Source organism: Cnephaeus nilssonii (assembly GCF_951640355.1).
Source record: "Cnephaeus nilssonii genome assembly, chromosome: 19".
In the NCBI taxonomy this organism is placed as follows: Eukaryota; Metazoa; Chordata; class Mammalia; order Chiroptera; family Vespertilionidae; genus Cnephaeus; species Cnephaeus nilssonii.
In genome coordinates this window covers 50,538,104-50,565,209 of record NC_137090.1, presented here as the reverse complement: position 1 = coordinate 50,565,209, position 27,106 = coordinate 50,538,104, and the positions used below count along the sequence as shown (strand labels likewise).

Genomic DNA, 27,106 nt, shown 5'->3' with positions numbered 1-27,106 from the left:
TGGATGCCCAGGCTCAGAGGGCACCAGGAAACGGCCTGAGAGTGACCGCCCTGCACCTGCCACGAGGCCCCTCACCCAGCACAGTGCTCCCCTGGGCCTTCCCGCTTGGGCACAGTTGCCTTCAGAACTGCGTGGGAAGCTTCCGAACCCTAGGCCGGCCCCACAGCCGTGGGTCACAACAACATTAGGCCTTCCCTTCCTTCCTGTCCCAGGGCTTCTCTGCAGACGGGGCAACGCGCAGCCTGCCCCTGCGGCGGGCTCTCACACAAGCGTGCGAGGCGTGGCTGTGAGCGCGATGACGACACGGGGCGCTATGTCCATTTTCTCCCCGATTCTTTGGTCACCCCTGTGAGGTGGATACTGACCCCTCTCCCCGCTGAGAAAACGGAGGCCGGCGGGTGGGGGGGCTCACCTGAGGTCACACAGCCGTTGTGGCAGGGCCTCGGGCACTGGATGTTCTTTCCAAAGACCCAGGAGGCTCTGGTCTGGAAAAGCCAGCGCGACACAGGGCGGACACAGGTGCCTTCCCGAGCCTCTTTCCACGGGCCTGGGGCGGCAGGGGCCTCCTGCCAGCTGGCCAAGTCTGCTCCCACGTGCCAGCTCGGGAACACAGGCGCTTGGGCCCTGCTCTGGCCGCTGCCCGCTGGGCCTCTGGGCCAGGCTAGCATATCCTCCCAGTTGGGCGGGGCAGGAGGCCAGAGCCAGGTTCCTGCCACTCCAAGGAGCCCCGCTCCATGACAGCTAGGACCAGAGCAGGGGTTTCCTGAACTTTCTCTGTGTTATAGAAAGGTATAGATTTACTTTTTAAGAACAGCAGCTCCCTTACTGGTCTTCCTCTGCCAGGCATTGCTCAGACGACTCTGTCCATGGTCTCGTCTAACCCTTACACCCCCCTCTGAGGGACAGACAAGGAACTGAGGCATGGATGCCGGGGTCACCTGCCCAGGCACCACAGATTGGGGGTGCCCAGCAAGGGTGTGGCCCCAGATATTCCTGCCACGCCTTACAGCCCCAGCCCCGGGCCCCGGAGGCCCAGGGTGGCCTCTGCTGTTAAACTGCATACGGGTGGCGGTTGTCCGACGACTAAAGGGAGGCACGCTGATAAAGCGCACGGCGACATGTAAGACCAGAAGCAGGCCCTGCGCGCTGGGGCTGTGGTTGTCAGCAGCCCTGGTAGCAGCGCCTGCCCATACAGCTTAGGGCTCGAGCCAGTCCAGGCTTGTGTGTCCCCCAAGACTGTGCACCAGGAGCGAGGCCACAGCCTATGTGGGGATTCAGGTTTGGTCCCTCCCTAATTTGGGGCCTCAGTTTCCTCACCTGTAAAATGGGGGGATGGCTCCTGTCCTGTCCTTTGTCCCATGCAGGATGAAGGTGGGTTGACTCCTCTTGGCAGCTGGGACTCCTCCCTTCTTACCTGTGAAGAAACAGGTCCCTCCTGGCCGAGAGCCAGACAGCTGTCTGGTGGCTGTGCCAGAGGGAGCCTGAAACAGGCTCCTTCTCAACCATTTGTCCCTCCAAGTGTTAAACCTTTGCCAGGTGTCAGGTGGTCATGAATAAAGAAAGATCAAGGTCTCCCCCTTTTATGCAGTGGGGCCCCTGCACACTCTCACTGCGCCCCTCACCCACCTCGAGGTGCACTCGGTGATGCCCGAAGCCCTGCCCCCCTCACCAGCACTTCACTGTGAGGGCCCCCGAACGCACGTCCCTCCGCCTCTCAGTGGACGTAGGGGACACCTGGTCTCTGCTTCATCGCAGCCGCAGTTAATCGCCCTGTGCCGGCGTCTGCGTCTGGCTGGGAGCAAGCCTGCTGGGTAGAGGCATCTGTAGTTTTTTTGGGTCCATGTGGCCAAAAACTCTTGGAAGAGATTTACCGGTGTACCCCTACATCCCCAACTGGCCCAGCCTAGCCCGGTAGATGCAGGATGCGTATCCATACCCGCTCTGTGCCCAGAAAACCAAATGGGTCATTTCCCCAAAGGAAATCCTCCAAGGCTGCATGCTTAGGGGCCGGGCCAGGGAGCCCCGGAGTGTGGCCCTCCGGCCCTGCACCCTGACCGACGATGGGCTCGGCACGGGGCTTCAGGTCTCTCGTCATAAATCAAGGGCGCTCACGCTGCCCGCCCCACGGCTGTCATGAGGATGAGATTTGTAGATGCAAAGCGCTTACCAGGACTGCCTGGCACATCCGGCGAGTGCGAACTGGCTGCTACTCATTTAGTCTGGGTAAGCCTTGGACCCCAGGTCCGAAGCCTGGGTCAGAGGTGTTACACCTTCTAAAGGGGTCAGGAAAGGGAACCAGCAAGGAAAAGCGTGGGGTCATCGTATCCCAGCGTCCCCCTCTCCTGATGGGGACACAGAACCAGGAGGCCTGGACATGACCTGACCGCAAGCTTACCAGAGTGATGCTGCCGGAAGCTGTGCCGAATGCAGAGGCCCAGCCTCCACACAACCAGCTGTGAGGATGCTGAGCCCAGCCTCCAGGACGCAGGGGCCAGAGGGCTGGATGGCTGAGATCCTGCGGCCCGTAGTGACCCACAGGCCAGCAGTGGAGCCTTTTAGCCTGCAGAACCCCAGGCCTGACCACAGCAGGGTCTGCACCGCACTAAGAGGTGCAAACTACTGAGCAACACTGACTCCAGTGGGAAGGCGACCGCCCGCCACGGGGGGGGGCCTCAGCCTTCAGTCCCAGCAGCCCTCCCAGCTCCGGAGTGTCACGTCCCTGCGAAAGCCCTTCCGGAAGACCTCTGTCCCAGACACCCGCCGGCCCCTGGGAGTGAGAGAGTACAAGACTGGGTCCTCACCGCCACCCCCCCCCCCGGGGCGCTGACAGCTACTGCCCTTCACTGAGCCTCCACCAGGTGCCACGCACAGGGTCTCGTTCGTCTCAGGAGACCCCTGTCAGCGTGGTGTTGCTCAGAGCAGGTTTTGGCTGAGGAACAGGAGGCTCAGAGGGTTCAGCAGTAGTGTGCAGAGCTGGGATTTGACACCCCCCCCCCCCCCCCAGCTGTGTGGCTTCGCGGCCTTTGGCGTTTACAGACAGGGTGCAGTGGGGGCTATTGATGCCTCTCCTCGCCTTGAAGTCTCGCAACAACCAGCCACCTATCAGTCCTCACAGCCGGCTGGCCTGGCTGTGGTGAATCTGACTTCTCTAGAGCTCCCGGCCCCACAGGCCTGCCTCTCCGTGCCAGCACCACAGCACCAGTCAGGAGGGAACATCCTGCAACTTTTCAGAGCCAGTGAGCCCCGGGGGCAGTCCACCCGCAGCTGGAGAGGCTCCCCAGATGCGGAGTGACTGAGCAGGGGGGGAGCTTCGGGAGGTTTGGTGCAGTTGGAGACGGGCCTGGGAAGAGCGAACAGCCTTTAGCTGGGGAGCAAACGCCACTGCCCGGGACACTAGCAGAAAGCCCCGTCACCTGGGAGGGGAGCGCTGCTGGGTCAGACCGGCGGCCGCGGCTCAGGCAGCGCCTGCCGGCCTGTGCTCTCACGCACCCCCACACTGGGCTGCTCTGAGGAAAGCCGCCAGGAGGAGGCGGCCGCCGACACCAAAGGCTGCCCGGCTGCCTCTGGACAGCGGCTAGTGGTTAGCTTTCCCCAAAGGTTAGTGCTTCTGGGCACCAGGCTGCATGGGGCCGGGGGTGGGGGGCTGGCAGGGTCTACCCCACCCGGGAGAGCCGGGGGGCAGAAGGCCTTCCCTGCAGCGGGTGGGCGAGGGAGCCAGGACGAGGTCCCCGCTGCTCAGAGACAAGGGTCCTCCCCCACTGAACGCATCCTCGAGATGGAGAGCCCTTCTCACCGTCGTCGCTGTCTCAGTCTCTGGGGGGGGAGGTATACACCCACCCAAAGCTGCTCGCTTTAATGGGCTCGTAATTCAGTCATCAGGATAGCTACACACGTTTGAAAAGTGGGGGTGCATGGCTGGTGGGTTCCCATTTGGGCTGCAGATGACGAATGAGCCCTGTGTGGCTTCACACCGTCACCATCACCGCAGCCCAGGAGCCAGCCCCTCGCTGGGACGCTCTGGGGGCAGATGTGCCTCAGGCAGCTCGATCTGCAAGAGGAAGCAGGTGGGGGAGCTGTTGGCTGTGACTCCTCTCTCCAGCTCCCACCACACCAAACCCTGCCCTCCAGCCAGTTTTCTTAAATTTCCGAAGGAGCAAACCAGAACCTCACTGTCCTCTACCTGCCACCCTCGCCCCAGGCCCCTCCCTGACGCTCAGCTGCGGAAAGAGCAAACCAGCGTGAGGCCCTCCCCACAGGGCCCAGAGCGGCCCCTGCCCCACGGTGGCACTGTGCCAAGCCTGTGGGATGAGAGGTGACGTCACCTCCTAGGGGGCAGTTTGAGGATTAGAAATAAAATCTATCCAGGCACCTTGGCTGCAGGAGAGGACCAGACAGTATGCTGACGCTGCTGCTGTTCTACCCACTCCGACAGTCTGAGGGTTCTGAGAACTTTCTAGATCCAAGGGAGGCTCCAGGCTGGTGTCTGGGCTGGCTGGGGGTTGGAGCCCCCCCGAGAACCGACCGGCCCGCCTGTGTGCTCAGGGGCCCTCTCTCCTGACCCACCTTGCCTTCAGAGCCTCGGCCCAGCAGGTGGCCCGAGGGTGTCACCAGGCAAGCCCGGTGCAGCTGCTGTTCTCACATCTGTATTCCACATGCCCCTCCTGCCCCGCCCATCAGGCTTTCTGCCTATGGCAATCCAGGCCAGAGGCCCCCCACCCTCCCCGCCCCTGCAGCTAAGCTGGGAGAGAAATCTGACTCAGGTTCCCAAGAAGGTTGTGCTCTTTCCGCCGCTAAGCCTGCAGCCCTCTGCCGCTGGAGTGCCTTTTTCCTTCCTTCTCAGCCCACACTTCCTCCCGTGCCCCCGGTTCCCGGTGGGTGTCTCACCCCACCTCGTTCAGGAGGGAGGTGCTCAGGGGCCAGGCTGTGGGTCGCCAGCACTGGGCACATAACAGAGTCTGGAAAATGTCAAGCGACTGATTCAGTCAAAACCTGCAGGGGTTCTGCCGGCCCTCCTTTGGGGAGCACGGGCTGGGGTTGGGGTGGGTGGCCTTTGGCGAGCAGGGTAATGGCAGTGGACATGAACTTCCTGCTGTCTCATTCCCCTGAGGAAGGGGGCGGAGCCTGAGCTGCTGGGCCTGAAGGGGAAGGGGCTGGGAGGGAGGGTCGAAGGTGGGCAAAGAAGGACGAAGCGGGGGAGAGGCCTCCCGGGCGCGGGCGGGCGGTGTTGGCCTTCGAGCCGGTGTGCCAGCCGCTGCTGTTTAAAGGCTGTTTGTTTGGAGCAGCTTAGGGAGGAGGCTGGAGGTGGGGGAGGCAGCGCCCCACTTGGTGGCGCCGCCTGAGGGTCCTTGTGGTAGAAGCTCCGGCTCCGCTGATGACTGAAGGGTGGGCGTAGAAGAGAAACGACCGGGACCCAGCGGGCTTCTCGGCGCCCGGGGCGGGCAGCCGCCGTGTGCGGAGCTGAGCCGCAGCCGTGCGAGCGGGAAGGGAGGCGAGGGGACCACATCGCTCTTCTCCCCGCCCCCAGCCACTCGGTTCCAATATTTCGCAGAAAGGCACGCGGCTCCTAATCGGTCCTTTCCGGGCTGAGATTTAGCCGCGCGATGCCCGCGCTGGGGCGGGGGCCGCGGGCCGGGGGAGGTGCTCAGAGTCCGGAGCCACCGAGCGAGGTGAGGAGCCCGCGGCCTGGGCTGGTGGAGCGGGCGGGCGGGCGCACGAGCCGGAGAGGCGGCTATGGAAAGGGGGGCAGATTGGAAAGAATCCTCTCGGGCTGGGGAGCTCGCGCGCGCTCTCGCCTCGTTCGGTGCCAGAGGACTCCAGGGGAGGTGGCGTTGGGGAGGGCAGAGCGGGATTCCCCCTCCTCCGCGGGGCGGGGTGCCCGCCTGCGCGCCGCGGCGGCACGTGTGCTGCGCCTCCCGCCCAAGCCCCCTGCACCAGGAGGGCGTCCCCTCCCCAGGACGGGGCGCAGCTGGCGGTGGCCCCCGCCTGCAGCCTTGCGCGGTTGGAGGGAAGCGTGTCATTATTTATTATTTACGAGCGTTAATAGGTTTGAGGCGCTGAGGGTGGGGGGCCAGGGCGCTGCGGGGACCGAGGCAGGGGAAGGGGGTGGAGAGGGAGGGGCTGCGGCGCCCGCCCGAGAACCAGAACTGCGCCTGGGCCCCGCGCTCGGGGCGCAGCTCCGCCCGGCTCCTCGCCGCCGGGTGCTGGGGCCGCGCAGAGCGCCGGGAGGGAAGGGCTTTGGGCTTTAGGTTTTGTTTCTCGGCCTCCGTCCTGTGCGTCCTCGCCCTTCCCAGGGCGCGGGGAGGGGGCTGCGGGCTGTGCGCGCCCCTCGCGGCCGCCGCCGCGTCCCCGCCGCAGCCCGGGCCTCATTTATCATCATCTTTGGTCAAGTGGAGTGTGCAAGGAACAGCTGCTTCACTCGGCTGGCTTCCGAGGGCGGCTACAGCGGGAATCGGGAGATGAATGACGGGGCGGGGGCGGGGTCACAGCGCCGGCTGGGGGCGGGGCGGGGCGGCCGGCGGCGCCGCTGCCTGGTGGCGAGTGCGGCTCCCCCTTCCTCTCCCGGCGCCTCCAATTACCTTGGACCGCGGACGGGGGGCGCCCCAGGAGGCAGTCGGGCGCGCTGCCGGCGGAGCCCGAGGTCGCCGTGACCTTGCTGGGGTCAGCGGGTTGGGCTGCGGAGGAGGCGGCGCGACGTCTTTGGTGGCGCTGTCGGGATTGGAGCGGAGGCTGGGAAACTGGAGGCGGGCGGGGCCGCACGGGGAACACAAATAGAAGGTGAAATTTTACCTGCCCCCGGGGAGTCCTGCGGCTGTTCTCCGCGGCGGCGGCGCTCTGCCTTTGTCTTACACGGCGGGGACATCTGTCGCGGGCGGGCGGCGAGGCCGCAAACAACCCCCACGCCCCGCGCGGGCTCCCCATCCCCGGCTGGGCCCTCGCCGGCCTCCAGGCCTCGCGGCGCCGCGTTAACCCTGCTCGCGCCGGGGCGCGCCCGGGAGCCCCGGGGCCGCGCACGCCTGGGGTGGGGCTTCCTGTCCCCGGCCCCGGAGTGGCCTTCGCGGGGGCGCCAGGTGGCCCGCGCCCACTTTCTAAGGAGCCCGTGGTATCGGCCGCGGGGAGGGTTACCGGCCTCGTTGCAGACCCTAAGTCATCCGGCCGAGCCCGCCCGCCTCGGGTACCCCGCGTAGACAGTGAGTGCGCAGTTAACGCGGTCAGCTTGCCAACTGGAAAGCGGGCCGGCTCCACGCGGAGTAGAACCTCCCGGCTGACTTGGACGAAGCCATTTCCGCCCCTCTCTCCCTTTCTCTCTCCCAGCCTCCTCCCTTTTCTCTCTCCTTAATAATAAAATTATACCGAGCCGTTTGCGGTGTGGCAGGCGGCCAGAACGCGTTTCTTTAAATGCCGCTGTCTCACAATTAGGCAGCCAGAGGATTTGACACTGTGGCGGCCTGACCGGCGGCTTCCTCCCCCGGGACTGGGGAGGGCGGCGACGCCAATTCCCCTGGCTCCTCCCCCAGCTGGAACGGAAGGGTCTGGCGTGCTGTGCCTCTCGGGCTGTCAGGCTGCTGCAGGGGGGGGGGGGGGGGTCCTCCAGGAAGCACCCCCTCCCCGCCAGGCTGTGGGGGTGGGGAGGCTCTTCCCGACTCCCCTCGGAAGCGGGGGTCCAGGGGGAGGACCTACCTCCCCACCACCCTTTCTGGCCTCCAGCTCAGCGCTTCCTGTCGGACGGAAGGGCACTGGGGAGGAGCTGGCGGGTCTCAGCCTGCTGGCCCCTGGCAGGTGCCCTCTCCAGGCCTTCATTCATTCCCTGCAAGTGGGGAGGTTTGGCTCAGAATGTGCTCTGCACACAATGGCTTCTGGTGGGCCCTCTCCCTTCCTCAGATCAGTCAGTTCCCCTTCTCCCAGCTTCCCCTGACTACCTGCTCTCCCCACTCCCATAGCCTCCTGGTGTCACACCTGGCAGTTGTCTGTGTGTCTGTCTGCCTCAGGAGGGCAGGGCCCATGTGCTTTTTCCTCTGCGCCCTCGGCACCCAACTTGCTCCTCCCCAAACCCCCCAGCAGACTAAGCCGAGCAGAAGTGAACTTGACAGGTGAGTGGGCACAGGTGCAGGAGGGACTATGACCCAGGGGCTGTAGAGGGCTGACCGTAAGTTGATTGGCTACAGTACATGTCCTGGCCTCCAGGCCTGGCATCATCAGCCCTCTCTCTGGGTGGCATCCTTTAGACCAGTGGTTCTCAACCTTTCTAATGCCACGACCGTGACCCCCAACCATAAAATTATTTTTGTTGCTACTCCGTAACTGTAATTTTGCTACTGTTATGAATCGTAATGTAAACATCTGTGTTTTCTGATGGTCACGACCCACAGGCTGAGAACCGCTAGCAGGGTCGCCTAAGACCATCGGAAAACACAGATATTTACATTACGATTCATAACAGTAGCAAAATTACAGTTACGAAGTAGCAACGAAAATAATTTTATGGTTGGGGGTCACCACAACAGGAGGAGCTGTATTAAAGGGTCGCGGCATTAGGAAGGTTGAGAAGCACTGCTGTAGACTGTGATGAGGGTTAAGTAATGAACCCAGCCGGAAGTTGACCACGCATCCCATCTGTCCGTCCATCCGGGAGTGGGAGGTAGGAAACAGGCACCTACTTGGGCCAATTTCTGGCTTAGAGCTTGGGACCTAACAGGTGGAGCCCCTGCCCCCCGCAGGCTGCATTCGGTGAAGGAGGCAGGCCCGTGGACACCTGTCTTACCATTCCTTCCGCAGTTCCTGCTGCGACGCGTGCCCCCAGGGAGCCCTGCAGGGCCCAGCAAGGCGGTGGGCACTAGGCCTCATCCAGGTGCCGCGCACTCCTCTGCCCCTCCTTTTCCCGGCTGCCCCGCTCCTCCCTCCCACGGGCCAGCTGCACAGCCAGCCCTGCCCCGAGCCTGCAGCACTCACCTGTTCCTCCACCCACAGCTCACCCGTCTGTGCTGGGCTCCGGCTTCTCCCGGGCCGGGAGGTCCGGGGCCCCTCTGCTCTTGTGCCTTCTCATCCAGTGCCTACCAAGGGCCTGCACACGAGATGTCCAGATTTCCTGCCCACAAGGCCCTCCCTTTGACCAGGGAAAGTTCTGTCAGTTCCATCAGCCGGTGGCTCCTGGGAGCTTGTGATCAGATGCAGCACAGCCAGCTTTTCTTGAAATCCAGAGTGTTAATTTTTTTACTTGGTTGATAGCATTTTTAAAAATATTTATCTTTTTATAAAATTCTGATTTCTGGCGTTTTAAAGGAAAAAATGCAAGTTGTGGCAGCCTGGGCCTTCGTTCCCATAAGGCTGCAATTCCCTGGAGGTGAGGGGCTTCCCCGCACTCTTTGTGACCAGGACCCCTCACTGGCCTCCACTCGCCTGCCCACTTCACTCAGCACAGACCTGCCGGCTAGAGGGGGTGTTCTTTGTTGGGTGAATGCGGGGCTGTGGCCACAGACCCCTGTCCCCACCCAGGTGTGCTCTGTCCCGCCACCGGGTGCTCGCTCCGGATATTTCCATGGGGCCAGTACGATACTTTCCAGTGATGGCGAACCTGTGACACGCGCGTAGCCATTTCTGATGACACGCGGCCGCTGAGGCGGCCGCATGCCGAGGATGAAACATTTGCTGCTCCTGAGGATGAAACATTTGCAAAATAATGTTTTTTCCTCAAAGTGACACACTACCCAAGTTATGCTCAGTTTTTTGGCGAAGTTTGACACACCAAGCTCGAAAGGTTGCCCATCACTGCTTTACACATTATCTAACAAATATTTATGGTCATGGGAAATGGAGGTATCGCTGTGAACAAAACAAACCAAAAAACGCTGCTCTCACAGAACCTTTGTTACAATGAGGAGAGACCAATGCCGAGCCAGCCAGCTGGCCGCGTGGCTTACTGCGAGGAGCTGAGCGCTGGAGAGCTGGCGGAGCTGCAGGTGTGCGGTCCAGCGCTGCCTGGGGAAGCTGCCTGAGGCGGGTCAGCGCGCTCTGGGCGGGGCCGGTAGAGGTGTGAGAATGGTATTATTCCACAGAGGAGGCAGCAGGTGCCAAGGCCCTGAGAGGAGGAGATGAAAATGCTCCAAGGCCACGGCGTCAGTCAGCAGCCAGACAAGCCATGGGCTCGGGGCCTTGGTGCTCTACTTGCCAAGGGAGGTCCGGGTCTCTGGGCACGTGGGGTGATGAGGACAAGACCGGTGTGAGAGGCCTCCTCTCCTAGCCAGCAGACAGGCCCTCGCTCAACCACGTTGTGCAGTAGCCTGCAAGGCCGGACCTGGGAGTGTGGGAGAGGGATCGGAAAAGGGCAGCCTGGGACCCCCTCCGTGGGTCCCCTTGGACCCCTAAATCAGCCTCTTGATCTTGCTGGCCTGGGGCCCGGAATGGGTGGGGCCCCAGAGCCCCCAGCCTTAGTGTCTGCACCCCAGCAGCTGGCCCCACCATCCTCTTAGTCTTTCCCTCATTTTGACAGGGAGAAGTGCTGATGTTCTTTGTTGAATAAAAATCTAAAAACAATTATGTCCACAAGAGCCTGATAAGTCTGAGCTGACAACAGGTGAGTTCTCCCCGACACCCCCGCCCGCTGTCACCTGAGAGGTCTTGAATGCCAACACAGCTGCTTTTGGAATTTCTTCTCGCTCCCCCTCCAAGCCCCTCCCCAGCACTTCACAGCTCTCACCCAGACTGTGGACGCCTCTGGCTTAAGTGGCTCAAGTCTTGGGGCTTGTTGGCCCCGCACCCCAGAGAGCCCCCACGGTGGGGCGGGGACAGCCCTGCGCGGTGGGAGCCCTCCGTCACGGACTCCTCCCGGGAATGGGTGGTGGTTTCCGACGGGACTGGATGCTTCCGAACTAGCGCAGCATCACCCGGCACGGGCGCCCAGGGGAGCATCGAAGGACCAAGAGGGCGTCCTTGGTGGCTTGGACCTGAGGGAGGGCCTCGTTCAGGGGGCCCCGTAGGTGTCTGCTGCCTCCGCCGCTGGTCCCTGCAGGAGGTGCCATTGCAGGCTCCCCGGAGGGCTTCCCAACATCTGTAGCATCCAGAAGCCTCTACTCCGGTTCAGGCACCCTCCAGAGGCCTGCCTCGCCGGGGCCCCCTAACCTGGGCATCTGGAGAGGGGGCTGGGTGGCCTGCCTGCTTCCCCTCCCACTCACTCCGGTGCTTGCCGCTCAGGGTCCAGGCCCTCGCACCCACCTCCCGTGCTGGGCTCCCTGTGCCGTCTCCCACGGGGACCCGGCGCGTGAATGAGGAGAGGTGCGTGCCAGGTGTGCTGCTCGTGAGGGACGGTCTCAGGAGGCCATGCTTTGGGGTGGGGCTGCCTTGTTCTCTGGGGTTCCCTCCTCTGCCCCATGCGGGGTTCCCTAGCTGGCTCTGGTCCCACCTTGTCACTAGCCCCTGGTCCACAGACCCCACCTGTCCCAGAGGCCTGTGGGTCCTGGAAAGCGCCTCCCTTTCCCCCACTCAAGCCAGGCCTTTAGGATTCAAAAGAGACGGCACAGGCCGGCCGGCAGCGTGGCGAATGTTTGCCCTTTGAATGGAGGTCTCCTGTTCAGTGTTCGTCACCGCCACTCGTGGCCCCTCAGGTCCTCCTGGAGCACCCCACTCTTCACCCCTCGCTTCCTGACTCCGGGGACGCTCCCCTTCCTGTTCCCAGGCTTGAATGGGGTGGGTTTAAAAATATGCTTCCTGCAGCTACAAATGAGAACGCAGGGGAGCAGAATGGTTCCCCCAGCCTTCCGCCTCCCTCTCCCTCCCTCCCTTTGCCCTCCTTCTCCCACTCTCTGTCCTCTCCCTCTTTCCCCTCTCTCTCGGTTTCTCTTTCTGTCTCTCCCTTTTCTGTCTCACACCACCCCTGTGTCTCAGGAAAACCTCCGGCCAGCCTCCTGGCTGCGCCCCACCTGGGGGCTCAGCAGCTGCGGGGTCTGGAGCGGCTGTGGGCCCAGTGACCGCTCTGAGGCGGCCATGGTGACGGCAGGGGCCATAACCACTGTTGCCCATAAGTGGGCCTCCCGAAGGCGGGCCCGGCTCCTGGAGGAAAGGGGGCCCTGGCCTGGCCGCCGGCCTGGGTTGCAGAGGGGACCTGGGAGTGTGAGCACCCGGTGCACGCCCTCCTGCTGTCACGCTCCGAGGTGCCTCCTCTAAAATGGAATTTTTTTTATTTAAAAAAAATATTTTTATTGATTTCAAAGAGGGAAATGGAGATAGAAACATCAGTGATGAGAGAGAATCATTGATTGGCTGCCTCCTGCACGCCCCACACTGGGGATCGAGCCCACAACCCCGGCGTGTGCTCTGAGGAGAATCAAGGCCCATGCTCTATGCACTGGGTCAACCCGGCCAGGGCCAAAATGGGAATTCTTGTGGGGTCCAGGTGAGGGCGCCCACCCTTGCTCTGGGCAGGGCTCGGGCTGCAGGCCACAGAAGGACTTGGGGGGCGCTCATACGCAGGTCTCTCTTCATCTCACCCCTTTCTGTAAACCGGCAGAGCAGGCAGCATTCATTGAGGCACTCAGCCAGGGGAGCCCCTCACTCTACAGCACCTTTGGGGGAGGGGAGGGGTTGGGGTCTTTGCCTGAAGGGACTGCTGAGGCCAGCAGCTGCCAAAGGCCCTTGAGGGCTGAGGACCACTGGCCTTGCCGCATGGGAGGGTCTGTTCATGTCCCAGCTTCCTCTCCCCCTGGTGATGGCTGTCAGTGGCTGGGGGAGCCATGTGGGGACTCCTGTGGCCTCGGAGGCAAGGGCTCGACCCTGAGCCAGCCTCCAGTGCACGCCCCCCGAGCGGGCCTGCTCCCCGCGGTGGCCTGGGAAGACCAGTGTCCGGTGTTGTCACAGGAGTGCTAATGTGCCTAGTGCGTGGCTGACCTCCCCTTCCTTCCCCCTTCGGAGACAAGGCCTGACCTAGTGTCTGGGAGAAGAGGCAGGTGGGGGAGCTGGGCTGGACCAGGAGACCTAGGAGGGTGTGTTAGGGGGTGTGCTCCCCTGACCCCCACCCCGTCTCCCTCCAGCTGAACCCACAGAGGTCAAACCCCCAGTCTGCCCTGCTCTGCCCCCCTCCCAAGTTCAAAGGTCACCATTTTTCTGTCAAGGGGGCCTCTTTCTGCCCCCTACCAGGAAGCAGCCCGCTGTGCCTGCGCTTTCTTGTCTTTTCCTAGTGTTCTCGAAAAGTAATCCTAATCATAACGATTAATAACAGAGCCCGTGGCAGCTCTTAAAGATGCAGAGCCCCATTCTCTGCTGGCAGAGCCGGCTGTCTCTGAGCAGCGCCTTTGATGCCATGCCTTTGTTCCTGCGTCCCTACCCCGCCCGGCATCTGGGGTTGGAGGTGGGTGTTGGGGTGAGCATTTTCGGCTGCGTTCTCCATCAGGCGCTGGGCTTTCGCATTTTAATTGAACTGTCTTTGCTCAGAGATAGATGCTCTCACCACATCCGGCTGCTGTGTGGATGGGGACCCGCCTGCAGTACAGCTCGGCTAAATGAGAAGGTGCAGCCGCTGGACTGGTTAGAGCTGGGGGCGGGGGGCACTGGTCAGAGCACGTTCTCCTGGTAAATAACGTTTCTGGGTAATGCATTTGGAGAATGTGAAAAAAACAAAAGCTGCAGAAATGTTAATGATATCCACAGGACACAGCAGGAAATGAGAGCGGCCTGGGACTAATAAAGCTGAGATGGAATCAGTGCAGATACACAGGGCGCAGCCTTCCGAGCGGGCTCGGCTTTGCGCATCTGGGCTCGTAGCACGGCGTGGGGGCGGGGAGGGCAGCTGGGGCTGCAGGGTGGCTTCCACCTGCTGGCCCGCTGTTGGGGAGGCAGCCGCTGTGCTGCCCGGGATGGAGGGCCACCTGGGGGGCATCCTACAGCGGTTGGGTCAGGAGGTCCAGGGCCGCCCACCTGTCGGGAGCCTCCAGCCGGAACCGAGCTCTGCCCTTGCTCCCCGGGGCCGGCCTGGGGCAGCAGGCACCGCCTGTGATTGATCCGCGCACCAGAGATGGGAGGGCAGTGGCAGGAGGGCAGGCACGTCTCGCATTGCTGGGTGCCTGGGATAAATCGGGGAGGCCAGAAGGCGTCTGGCTTTGCCGGGCCTGGTGGGCAGGAGCTCGCCACGGGACACGGGTCCCCTCTGCAGCCGGGTCTCCAGCGCTGAGCCAGCACCAGCTGCCGGCGAGGGCCTGGGAGGCGGGCTCCAGGGCTGTCTGGCTGCCCTGGGCTCGCCCTGGTCAGCCCCCAGCAGTGAGTGAGGACGGTGTCTAGGTTAGAGTCCTGGAGAAGAGGAGCGGTGAGCCCCTCCCGCTCACTCCACATCTTCCCCTCCTCCCACCTGCATGTCTCTTCCCTGTGCTTCTGTACTTCCTTCTGGCCTCTCCTGTAGCCCTGGAACCCCGTCGCCCACGCAGGCCACCCCTCTTTCAGTGGAGACCTAGGATGTGCAGGCCGAGCTGAGTCAGGGTCTTCCTGTCCCCTTCCCCCGCCTTCAAACCCCAACCCTGAATCCTGAGCCCCCTGGGGCTCCCCAGCCTGGAGCGTTCCTTGCTCCTCCCTCTGTGGAGGGCCTTCTGGGGTGACCAGGCCCCCAGTCAGATGGGAGACCTGTAGCCTGGACGCTGAAGGCTGGTCTGTTTTGTGAATCCAGTTCCTCTGCCCAGGACCCTCACCCCAGGGTCATTTCCTGACCCGGAATCCTGCTTTGGGGTAGGCTAGACCCCGCCAGGGCCCCAGCCCCTAAAATCACAAACAGATGGGCTCTTGGCTTGGTGTGACCTGGCCCTGACCCTGTGGAGGCCAAAGGGGCCTGCCAGGAGGGCCTGGGCTGCTTCGCACACACACACACACACACACACACACACGCACACACACGAGGAACTTCGGTTCTGTCCCCATTAGCATGCACTCCCTCACTCTGGGCCATGCAATCTGTCTCCCCACGTATCACATCAAAAACAGGAGGCAGTGCCCTGTCCTGCATTCCTGGGAGTCAGGGAAGGGGGTGTGTTACGCCGACAGTGGCTCAGAGGCCCCTAATGGATGTCGGCTAGAAGGACAGCAGGTTCCGGATGGCGTGGCAGCGATGGGGCGGTGTGTGTGCACGCGCGTGTGGCAGCCGTGCGAGCGGCTTCTCGGGCAGGGCAGCCTTCCTGTTCCCGGCTCGGCCAGGTCTGCTGGCCCGCAGGGCTGAGGCTGGACCCCAGGACCCAGCGGCCCCGGGGCAGCGGCGCGGGAGTTGCTGTGCGGAATGATTTTGAGCTCAGGAAAGAGCTGAAAGGGATGCGGGAAAGAATGGGGAGCCCCCCGGGGGGGCATCTCCGAGGTGACCTGGGGAGTTGGGCAGCTGGGTTTGCACCTCCCTCCCTCTCCCCCTCGGAGGGCAGCCACTGGGCCTGGCTCAGCCGCAGGTGATGCGGTGGGAATGGCAGAGCCCCGCCCTGCACCGAGCCCCCTGTGTGTGCAGCGGGGGGCGGGGGGCGGGGGGCGGGGGCGCAGGCAAGGGGGCTTTGGAGCCGGGGGAGAGGGCAGGCTGGCTGAGGGGGGCAGGCAGGTCTTCTGCGGTGAAAGGAAATGGCCCATCTGAATCGCTCTCCCCCCGCCCCTTCCATGCCCGCCTTTCTCCCCACCCCGCTCCCGGCCCCTTCTCTCTTCGCAGATAACCAGCCCAAGTCATGCAGTCTTTCCGAGAAAGGTGCGGTTTCCATGGCAAACAGCAGAGCTACCAGCAGACCTCACAGGAGACACCACGCCTGGAGGACTACAGGCCGCCGAGCCAGGCCGGGCTGAGCTGTGACCGGCAGAGGCTGCTAGCCAAGGACTATTACAGCCCGCAGCCGTACCCGGGCTACGAGGGCGGAGCTGGCGCGGCTGCCGGTGCTGCCCGCGGAGGCAAGGGCCTGCCTGCGCAGCAGGTCCTGCAGGGGAGGCCTGCCCTCTCTGCCTACGGCATCCAGGACAGCAGCCCGTACCCGGGCCGCTATGCGGGCGAGGAAAGGCTGCAGGCCTGGGGGGCCCCCCAGCCGCCAGCCCCCCAGCCACAGCCCCTGTCAGGGGGGGTGGGCAAATACGATGAGAACTTGATGAAAAAGACAGCGGTGCCCCCAGGCAGGCCGTACCCGGAGCAGGGCGCCCAGCTGCCCTTCCGGACTCAGGCCCTGCACGCACAGCCCCAGCCGCCCCTGGCCTACCCCAAGCTCCAGAGGCAGAAACTGCAGAACGACATCGCCTCGCCACTGCCCTTCCCCCCGGGCAGCCACTTCGTCCCGCAGTCGCCCTCCTTCCCCACCTCCTCCACCTACTCTCCCGCCGGCCAGGGCAGCGGGCAGGGGACCCACTCCTATAAGAGCTGTACCGTGCCGCCTGCCCAGCCCCACGATCGGCCGCTGGCTGCCAGCACCAGCCTGGCCCCGGGGCAGGGGGCCCAGAACCTGCACGCCTATCAGCCCGGCCGCCTCGGCTACAACCAGCAGAAGCCGCCGCCACAGCAAGCCCTTCAGAGCCGACACCATGCTCAGGAAACCCTCCATTACCAGAACCTTGCCAAGTACCAACACTATGGGCAGCAAGGTCCGGGCTACTGCCAGCCAGAGGCGGCCCTCAGGACCCCGGAGCAGTACTACCAGACCTTCAGCCCCAGCGCCAGCCACTCGCCCGCACGCTCCATGGGCCGCTCACCCTCCTACAGCTCCACCCCGTCACCGCTGATGCCAAACCTTGAGAACTTCCCCTATAACCAGCAGCCGCTCAGCACCGGGGCCTTCCCCGCAGGCGTCGCCGACCACAGCCACTTCATGCCCCTGCTCAACCCCTCCCCGACGGACGCCACCAGCTCCGTGGACACACAGGCCAGCAACTGCAAGCCGCTGCCGAAGGACAAGCTCCCCGAGAGCCTGCTGTCGGACCTCAGCCTGCAGAGCCTCACGGCCCTGACCTCGCAGGTGGCCAGCATCTCCAGCACCGTCCAGCAGCTGCTGCTCTCCAGGGCCGCGCCGCACAGGAAGGCCGCCAAGAGCCTGGCGTCCCGGACGCCGGAGCAGCACCGGAGCCAGCACTGCAGCCCCGAAGGCAGCGGCTATTCGGCCGAGCAGGTGGGCACGCCGCTGTCGGAGCCACCGAGCAGCACGCCGCAGTCCAGCCACGCGGAGCCGCCCGAGGCCGACTACCTGAGCGGCTCTGAGGACCCGCTGGAGCGCGGCTTCCTGTACTGCGGCCAGGCCCGCGGCAGCCCCGCCAGGGTCAGCGGCAGCGCCAAGGCCAAGCCCGAGTCCGTGTCCACCTGCTCCGTGACCTCACCTGACGACATGTCCACCAAGTCGGATGACTCCTTCCACAGCCTGCACGGCAGCTTGCCGCTCGACAGCTTCTCCAAGTTCGTGGCGGGCGAGCAGGACTGCCCGCGGCTGCTGCTCAGCGCCCTGGCGCAGGAGGACCTGGCCTCCGAGATCCTGGGGCTGCAGGAGGCCATCGGCGAGAAGGCCGACAAGGCGTGGGCCCCGCTGCCCGGCCTCGCCAAGGATGCCAGCAAGCCCTTCTCGCTGGAGAGCCACGGCGCCTGCCTGGACTCCGTGGCCAAGAGCGCGTGGCCACGGCCAGGGGAGCCCGAGCCCGTGCCCGAGGCCTTACAGCTGGACAAGGGTGGCAACGCCAAGGACTTCAGCCCAGGGCTGTTTGATGACCCTTCTGTGGGTGTTGTCACCCCGGACCCCAAGAAGACCACGGGCCCCCTCTCCTTTGGCCCCGGGCCCAGCCTCGGGGCTGCCCCCTCAGACCCCGCAGCAGCTTTTGACTGCTTCCCTGATACAGCCGCCACCGGCTCCGCGGACAGTGCCAACCCCTTCTCCTGGCCCGAGGAGAACCTGGGGGATGCTTGTCCCCGGTGGGGGCTGCACCCCAGCGAGCTCCCCAAGGCTCTGGAGCAGGGCGGGAAGGCCTCGGATGGCGTCGGCAAGGAGAATGCCCACGAGGCCTCAGCCTGCCTGGGCTTCCGGGAGGAGGAAGCCGGAGAGAAGGCCACGGTGCCCCAGGACGCCAAGCAGGAGGAGGCGGGCGGGGTGAAGGAGGAGGCGGGCGGGCTGCTGCAGTGCCCGGAGGTCGGCAAAGCCGACGCGTGGCTGGGGGCCGGCCGGCACTGCTGCGCTGCCACCGACTTCGGGGACCTGCCGCTGCTGCCGGCCCCGGGCAGGAAGGAGGACCTGGAGGCTGAGGAGGAGTACTCGTCCCTGTGTGAGCTCCTGGGCAGCCCCGGGCAGAGGCCCAGCGTGCAGGACCCCCTGTCGCCGAAGGCCCCGCTGATGTGCACCAAGGAGGAAGTGGAGGAGGTGCTGGACCCCAAGGCCGGCTGGGGCTCCCCATGCCACCTCTCCGGAGAGTCTGTCCTCCTGCTGGGTCCCACCGTGGGCGCCGAGTCGAAGGTCCAGAGCTGGTTTGAATCCTCCTTGTCCCACATGAAGCCCGGGGAAGAAGGGCCCGGTGTGGCGTTGGCTCGGGGGGACCCTGCCGCTCTGGCCCCCGAGGCCTCCTTGGTCCAGAAGCCAAACAAGCCCGCTGTCCCCGAGGCGCCCGTTGCTAAGAGAGAGCCCGTGCCACGGGGCAAAAGCTTGCGGAGCCGGCGGGTGCATCGGGGGCTCCCCGAGGCCGAGGACTCCCCGTGCAGGGCGCCAGTTCTGCCCAAAGACTTCCTGCTTCCAGAATCCTGCACAGGGCCCCCCCAGGGACAGATGGAAGGGGCAGGGGCCCCAGGCCAGGGGGCCTCGGAAGGGCTCCCCAGGATGTGCACCCGCTCCTTCACAGCCCTGAGTGAGCCCCGCACACCTGGGCCCCCAGGACTGATCACCACCCCTGCCCCACCAGACAAACTGGGGGGCAAGCAGCGAGCTGCCTTCAAGTCTGGCAAGCGGGTAGGGAAGCCCTCCCCCAAGGCGGCGTCCAGCCCCAGCAACCCGGCGGCCCTGCCAGTCGCCTCCGACAGCAGCCCCCTGGGCTCCAAGACCAAGGAGACAGACTCTCCCAGCACGCCCGGCAGAGACCAGCGCTCCATGATCCTGCGGTCCCGCAGCAAGACCCAGGAGGTCTTCGCCTGCAAGCGGCGGCCCTCGGAGAGCCGGGTCCCCGGCTGCCGTGCCGCCAAGAGGCTCCTTGCCAACAGCCACCTGTCTGCCACATTCAAGGTCTCTGGCAACTCCCAGAAGGAGGGCCGGGCCAGCCAGCGGGCGAGGGCCCCCAAGCCCAGTGCAGGCGGCAAGCTCTCTGATCGGCCCCTCCACGCACTCAAAAGGAAGTCGGCCTTCCTGGCGCCAGTCCCCACCAAGAGGCGGAACCTGGCCTTACGGAGCAGCAGCGGCGATGCCGGTGGCGGCCGGGGGGACATGAAGGAGGAACAGGCTGAGGGCTCCCCCACCCTCTTCAAAAGGATGTCTTCTCCCAAGAAAGCCAAGCCCGCCAAGGGCACTGGTGAGCTCACCCCGAAGCCCCCGCCTCCGGAGGCCCCTGACACCTGTCCGGAGCTGGCCTCGCGGGCGGCCTGCCAGGGGGCCGTGAAGACCAAGGTGCTGCCGCCCCGGAAGGGCCGGGGCCTGAAGCTGGAGGCCATCGTGCAGAAGATCACCTCGCCCAGCCTGAAGAGGTCGGCGTGCAGAGCGCCAGGGGCCGCCCCCGGGAGCCCCCTGAGCCCGCCCCCCCCTGAGAAGGACCCTGGGCTCAGGGGGGCCCGGGGCGGCCCGGGGGGGGCGGGAGGTCTCCTGAGTGTGGGCGCCGGGCAGAAGCTCCTGGCAGCTTCGGGGGCCGACCCGTTTTGCAGAAATCCAGCCAACAGATCCTTAAAAGGCAAACTCATAAATAGTAAGAAACTGTCCTCGACGGACTGTTTCAAAGCCGAGGACTTCATGTCCCCAGAGGCCCTGCCCCTTAGGAGGACTGTCCTGGCGCCGAAGAAAAGAAGCAGGAAAGGCAGGGCTGGAGCCCTGGGACTCCCCAAAGGCCCCCCGGAGAAGCAGCCCCATGCAGGCCCTGCTCTGCTCTTGACTCCCCGAGACAGGGCCAGCAGCATGCAGGGTGGCAGTGAGGACAGCCCCGGTGGAGGAAGCAAGAAGCCAAAGGCGGAGGAGCTGGGCCTGGCCCCCCAGCCCCCTGAGAGCAGGTCCTGCCAGCCCCGGGTGAGCGCGCAGAAGCAGCCGGGCCACGCCAACTGCAGCAACTATTCCAAGCGAAAGCGCCTCACTCGGGGCCGCGCCAAGAATACCAGCTCCTCACCCTGTAAGGGGCGTGCCAAGCGGCGGCGGCAGCAGCAGCAGGTGCTGCCCCTGGATCCCGCAGAGCCTGAAATCCGCCTCAAGTACATTTCCTCATGCAAGCGGCTGCGGGCAGACAGCCGCACCCCGGCCTTCTCGCCTTTCGTGCGGGTTGAGAAGCGAGATGCGTTCACCACTGTATGCACTGTTGTCAACTCCCCTGGGGAGGAGCCCACGCCCCACAGGAAACCTGCCTCCTCTGCCTCCTCGTCCTCGTCCTCGTCCTCCCTGGACGCAGCAGGGGCCTCCCTGGCCACGCTCCCGGGAGGCTCTGTCCCACAGCCCCGGCCCTCTCTGCCTCTCTCCTCCACCATGCGTCTGGGGCCCGTGGTCGCCAAGGCCCTGAGTACCTCTTGCCTTGTTTGCTGCCTCTGTCAAAACCCCGCCAACTTCAAGGACCTTGGGGACCTCTGTGGGCCCTACTACCCCGAACACTGCCTCCCCAAAAAGAAGCCAAAACTCAAGGAGAAGGTGCGGCCGGAGGGCACCTGTGAGGAGGCCTCCCTGCCCCTCGAGAGAACACTCAAGGGCCTCGAGTGTGCAGCCGCCGCCGCTGCTGCCAGCAAAGCCCCCCGGCCCGACGGCTCTGCCGACCCGGCCAAGCAGGGTTCGCTGCGCACCAGTGCCCGGGGCCTGTCCCGGAGGCTGCAGAGCTGCTACTGCTGTGACGGGCGAGGGGATGGCAGTGAGGAGGCGGCCCCAGTGGCTGACAAGACCCGCAAGCATGAGTGCAGCAAGGAGGCCCCGGTGGAGCCTGGCGGGGACACCCAGGAGCACTGGGTGCACGAGGCCTGCGCTGTGTGGACGGGTGGGGTCTACCTGGTGGCCGGGAAGCTCTTTGGGCTGCAGGAGGCCATGAAGGTGGCCTTGGACATGGTAAGAGGCCAGCCCCGCTGGGGTGGGGGGCTCAGGTCCCACAGGACAGGCAGTCAGGGAGCCCCTGCCTCTCCAGCACAACGACTGGGGCCCAACAGCACATGACCAAGTATTCGGAGGAGCCGGGCGGTCGGAGCACCCAGGCTGAGGCCGAGCACTGCCCGCCTTGTCCCGGGCCCGCCACGGCAGCCCCTCGCTGCCTTCCCGCCCAGTGCCCTCTGCACACTCACCTGGCACCTCCCAGCTCTGGGCCCGGCTGGCCTCGCCTGCTCATGGAGTCAGCCGAGATGCTGAGGCCCAGAGGATGGGCGCCTCCCAGAATTGAATGTCAGGGTGCCCACAGAGCAGGCTCCCCTGGCTCCAGCACCTCAGGCAGCGGGTGGGGACTTGGGGACAAGCCCCTCAGACAACATGAGATGGGGTGTGTCCCTCTGCGGGCCCCCCCAGGCAGGTCCAGGGACCTCATAAATGGTGCTCAGAGCACCTTGGCTGACATCTTGGTTCCGGTCCCATCACTACCCCTCGACGTTACCTGGCTGTGCCCAGCCTCTCCAGGGTCCTTCTCAGGGAGGGGCGGGCTCAGGGGGCTGCCGGGGGTGGCCCCTGGCGCTCTGCACAAGCCACGCCCGGCCTGTCGGAATGCCCTTGACGTTCCTGGGCTAGAACTAGGGGCAGCAGCGGGAGCCTTGTCCCCTCGGGGTGATGCCCGCTTGGGGTGCCCGGGGCTGCTTACACTCCCCTCCGAGGGCTGCAGAGGGCACGAGAGACCTGGCAGCGGTCAGCAGAAGGCACCTGGGCCAGGGCCCGGGGGTCAGCATTCTCTCCCTGAGGCTGAGCTCCTGCCCCAGCCCTGGGCCCTTGCCTCACCTCCTCGGCCCACCTCCACGTGGCCTGCCCCACCGCCTGCTCACCTGCTCTTGGCCGCCCCCCTTGTGCCCACCACTGGCTGTGGGCCCGCGGCTGCCGCTGCTGCCATGCTTCCCGTGCCTGGGTGCCCCCTGCGTGGGGACACAGGCGGCTGCGCGCCCAGAGGTCCTGCCACTGGCCTCCATCCTCACGGAGGACACCTGGCCCCCAGGACACCCGCCGCTCCCCTCTCGGCTGTGGACAGCGGCCAGCCCTGGCACCCCCTCCCCTCCTCACGCATTACTCCCTCCTCCTGCTGTCTGGGCATCAGCTCCTCCCAGTGTCCTGCAGTAGGTCCAGGCCTCCTGGTGTTGAAAAGAACACCAGCCTCAGGCCCCAGCCCTGCCCACGCTCCCGCCCTGCACCCCCACCACACCTCCCTGCTCCTGGGAGCCGGACCTGGGCTGGCTGGGGAGGGCCGGCTGCACCCCAGGAGACCTGCGGAGACAGGCAGGGTCCAGGGCCCCCTCAGCCCCCAGCCCAGGCCTCCGCCCAGCGGGGTGCTGGCGGTCCCAGCTCTGCGGAGGGTGCCTGCGACCCCAGGCACGTCACTGCCTTCTGAGAGCCTCGGTGCCCAGGCAGCCGGCAGGTGGGTCAGCGCTCACCTCGCTTCTCTCTGGAGGAACAGAGCTGTGGGCCCCAGGGACACCCTTCATCTCTGTCCCCTCCCAGGAGACACATGACTCCTGCCCGGCCCTGCCGTGCCACCTCCTAGGACCTGCTCCCAGTTTGCACAGCCCAGCCTGGCTCAGAACTGCGGTCCGTCTCCTCTCCGAGGCCTGGCCGCGGCGCGGAGGGTGCGGTCCGCTGAGCCCGGCCGGTGAGGAGGCAGCCGGGCCCTCGGCCCTCCAGCCCGGGCTCCTGTGGAGGGCCACACCCCGCTTAGCGGGTCAGAGGCCCGCGCCTGTCCCTCCTTGCTCCGCATCTAACGCATCTGCCCCAGGCCTGCTGGGCGGCCCGCTGAGGAGCCCCCGCATGACCCTTTGCCCATGCCAGCACCCGAGGGCTCCTTGTGGGCTGGACATGGGCCTAGTCTGGGGCCTCCACTCCTGCTTCCGCTCCCCTTTTGGGGTAGGAATTGGCGTGGGGGGCAGCCCTGAGCAGAAGGAAACCGCCTGGCAGAGGCCCTTGTGAAGCAGCCAGCATCCACCCTGCAGCCCCTGCTCCCACTTGGCACAGAGGGCACCTTCCCCGCTGGGTCTCCTCCCGTCTCCCAGCAGCTGGGCTGGGTCCCCCTCACCCACCCCAGCATTACAGCCAGCCTTACGGGTGGTCTGTCTCAGCCCAGCTATTCATGAGCTGTGTACCCTCAGGCAAGTTGCTTAGCCTCTCTGAGCTCATTGGTAACTGGGGTGAGGTGGCTTCCGGGCATAGCTGGCACATCATCAGCTGTAGCTCTCTGTGTCAGCAGCTGAGCGACTGGGCACGGGCCTCCACCCCTTGCCTCTCCTGAACGCCCCTCCCCCACCCCTACAGCCTGTGGTCTAGACAGTCTGCACGGTTTGGGGCCCGGCTTGTCCCTCCCCAGGCCCCAGATTTTGCTTCACTTCCAAGGGCCCTCCTGGCCTGGCCGCCCCGTCCGGCCACATTTCCCGGCAGCGTGGGCGTGGGCAGCCCCGCTCCGCAGACCACGGTTCTGAGACCCACTGTGGGCCGGCCCCTCCGGACTGGCTGTCTCCGCCCTGGTCCCAGGGAGGGCCAAGGCTCATCCTCGGTGGCCTGCCTCCCAGCCAGCGAGGGAGGAAGCGGCGCGCAGGCCTCACCGCCCGCGGGCGTGGCTGTCGTTGCCACGTGTGGTCCGGGCGCCACCGCCTCCCGCGCTGCTCCGAACGCAGGAGCCCCGCCCGCGGGCGCAGGGCCGCACCGCCACGGGCACAGGAGCTCTTGCCATCTGCTGGGCACCGGTCCCTCGTGTGATAGTGATGACCGTCCCGTGAGGGAGGCACCGTCCTGCGCAGCGCAGGCTGAGCCGCTCGGCGAGGCCACGTGTTCACCCACAAGTAGTCATTCCTGCCCGTCCCGGAAAGGTCCCCCACCGAGGCAGCAGCCAGGGCCGCCACGGGATCACCCCTGTGGGCATTCGCACCCCGTTCTGAGCCTCCTTCCAGCTAACTTCCAGGGGCCGTTTTGTGGGCAGGAGGCGGGAACCTTGTCTGCCCACTCACATCTCCTCTCTCCTCACCAGACTTGTTCCAGCTGCCAAGAAGCCGGGGCCACCATCGGCTGCTGCCACAAAGGATGCGTGCACACCTACCACTACCCGTGTGCCAGCGATGCAGGTGAGAGCCCTCGGGCACCGGGCACGGCTCCTTGACCCCAGCCGCTTGGCTTCCCTCCGCTCCTGCCCCGCAGTCCTTTCTCTCTCCATCCCTTCCTTATCAGAACCCGTGCCAGGCAGTGCTAGGGACGGGGAGCTGAGCCGGGCCCAGCCACAGCCTGAGGAGTGCTCGGAGGCATAAAGTACAAGATGGAGAGCTTTCTGAAAAGCCACCATTGCCAAGGGGTGGGGTGGATGTCAGATCTCAGAGCGGAAGTTGTACTGGGGCTGGGGCTTTGAAGGCTGAATAGAAGCTCACTGGGCGGAGGAGAAGGGAAAGGACTCACTTCAATAACAAAAACCGAACGGGATGGGGAACGAGGTTCAAACAGTGTCCACAGAACAGCCGGAAGGGTCCTATCGCGACCCCGAGACAGGCCTTCTTTCACGTGAGGAAGACCCCCTGTGATGGAGTGCCGGTCCCGGATGAGGCAACATTCTAAGGGGGCTTGGAGGCAGCGTCAGCCTGGATTCCAGCCCTGGCGGCGAGGCCACTGGCGTCTGTACTTAGTTTCCCGTCTATAAACTGGAGGTTCGTGCAACCCTTCTTTCCTGAGCTGCTGGGAGCTGAGACAAGGAACCCTGCCCAGCAAGTGCAGCCTCACTCCTGTTTGGGAGCCAGCCCCCATGACCCCTGACCCCATCCCCCTGCTCCCCACAGCCTTCCTTCTCTGGCCTGGAAGGGGGTGAGGTTATCATGACCCCACCGTGGAGCACCCTCCCACCACCTGGGACCATTGCCCCGCCTCCCCCTGGATGCCTGCTGCTCCTGCTCTGTGCTGGGGAGCGCCCCCCCCCCCCCGGGGAGCACCCTCAGGGAGGGAGGGAGCTGGAGGGGGACGTGGGCTTCTCGCTGGCTCTAACCTTCCACTCGGCACTGAGCCCGATTTCACCGCGGACTCTGCCGCTCCCCAGCACACGGCCTCCTTCAGTCAGAGCTGCGCACGTTGCAGCCCTCTCCGAACCGGGAGCACCGCTGTGCCGGCCGCAGCCCTCACGTCTTCACACGCTGCCTCGCCGTGGCCACAGAGCGCGGCAGACAGACCTGGCGTGGCTCCCTGGGCCTCCGCGCCTCGTGCTTTCTCCTCCCAGCTCGGTCCAGCCCCTCGCAGCTCACGTTTGAGAGGGACAGACAGGAAACCGTGGTCCTTGTCCAAAATTATGGAGACTAGACAGGAAGGAGAGAGTGTATACTGTGGGCGATCCATTCTTTCTGAGCCGGGGGGGGGGGGGGGGAATCCAGGAGGACTTCCAAGAGGAGGCAGCGTGTGAGCCTTGCTTGGAAAGGAGGTGGGCACAGCTGGTGGATGTGGGATGTCTGTGCCAGGCTGCAGCAATGGAATTTGTTTCAAATGAAGTCTTCAAAGGAGCTCAGTAAAGGGGGGCTCTCAGTGCAGCCCGAAGGTGCGACCGGAAGGGGCTGAGGCTGGGAAGATGAGACACTGGCGGGATAGAGAGCTGACGGGCACTCAGTCACCTGGGCACCTGGGCAGGGGAGGAGGGTTGCCGGGTCCAGTAGAACCTGCGTCCCAGAGACTCGGCACGGAGCCCACACCTGGGTGTGGGGAGGGAGAGGCGGTGGGGCCCGATGGCCACCCTCCCGGGGCGGGCAGGGCTGAGGCGGGTGCCATAGGCACTGCTGCCAACGTCCTTGCTCAGACACCAGCCCTCCTCTTTCTCAGGAGGGCACGGGCCACTGGCAGGCTGTGCCGAGCTCACAGGGGCCACGGTCGGCACTGGGCCAGCTCAGGCAGGACGCCCTCGGGCCCCGCCGGGCGCTCCTCCCGCCCATGTGGCCTCTGCCCTCCTGCGGCCTCTGCCTGGGACCGCACCACTGCAGCCCGCAGCCGGAGCAGGCCGCGCAGCCCGGCCTGGGGCGGGGTCACGCCTCTCCTCCCCGGGGGGCGCTGCAGAGCCTCCCGGCACAGCCGGGTAAGGCAGGGCAGAGCCATCCCCACACGCAGGTGGCATTGGAGGGTCTGCTGACATGCACGGGAGCTGCCAGGCTGGAGGGGGGGGGGCACAGAGAAGGAGGGGGAGCCCTGGGCACCCCAGGAACAGCAGCCAGAGCCAGCAGGTGAGGCTTCGGGCGCAGGGAGGCGGCCCTGGGGCCATGGCAGCTCGGCTGGCCAGGGAGCTGGGCAGCCTTTGTCAGCACCTGACCCCTGTCCGACCCCGGGGCTGCCACGTGGGGGTACGTGGGCTCTCCAGGCATCCGAGTCAGGGCTGCCTGCTCACTGCCCTGCCCCACTGGGTCTCCTTAAGGACCACCACGCTGGGGCTAAGCCGTGACCCCAAGGACCGGCAGGGACAGGACCCCCACGGCTGCCTTTCCGCCCTCCGGCCAGGGCCGCCGTGCCAGCTAGGTCGCAGGTTCCCCTGGGCAGACACGAGTGGGCCAGGGCCGGGGCTCGGGCTCTGGAGGGCTGCTGAGCAAGCTGGTTGTGCAGGGCAACCTCCTCCCCTTGGCTTCTGGCGACTCACGCTTGGACTGTGGGCCTTCAGCAGGTGGTCTGTGGGGGGGGGGGGCTTTGTGTGCTCTGGGTGAGCCTGGGGTTTCGCCCAAAGCCCTTCGGAAAGTGTGAGTTCAGCCCCAGCCCCGGTTTGACTTGCCTGAGCTCGGGAGACACGGGACCCACTTCCAGTTGCTGGCCCTGCTGTGCAGAAACCGTGGCGGTTTTCAGGAGAGGGGCCCCCCAGCTTCTGGTGGGGGGCAGAAAAGAAGAGGCAG

General features: G+C 65.1%; 1 protein-coding gene across 3 annotated transcripts in view; it reads left to right on the top strand.

Annotated features, from left to right (window-relative positions):
- Positions 1-27,106, top strand: part of RAI1 (retinoic acid induced 1) — a 121,929-nt gene that overhangs the window by 91,327 nt on the left and 3,496 nt on the right. For 2 of the 3 annotated variants that reach the window (XM_079797385.1, XM_079797383.1), the window contains 2 exons: positions 15,647-21,152; positions 24,244-24,337. In XM_079797385.1, the coding sequence (XP_079653511.1) occupies positions 15,663-21,152; positions 24,244-24,337 (5,584 nt within the window). In that variant the 5' untranslated portion in view covers positions 15,647-15,662. Of the gene's footprint in view, positions 1-10,483; positions 10,568-15,646; positions 21,153-24,243; positions 24,338-27,106 lie in introns of all 3 variants that reach the window. The other variant, XM_079797384.1, reaches the window with a different exon arrangement.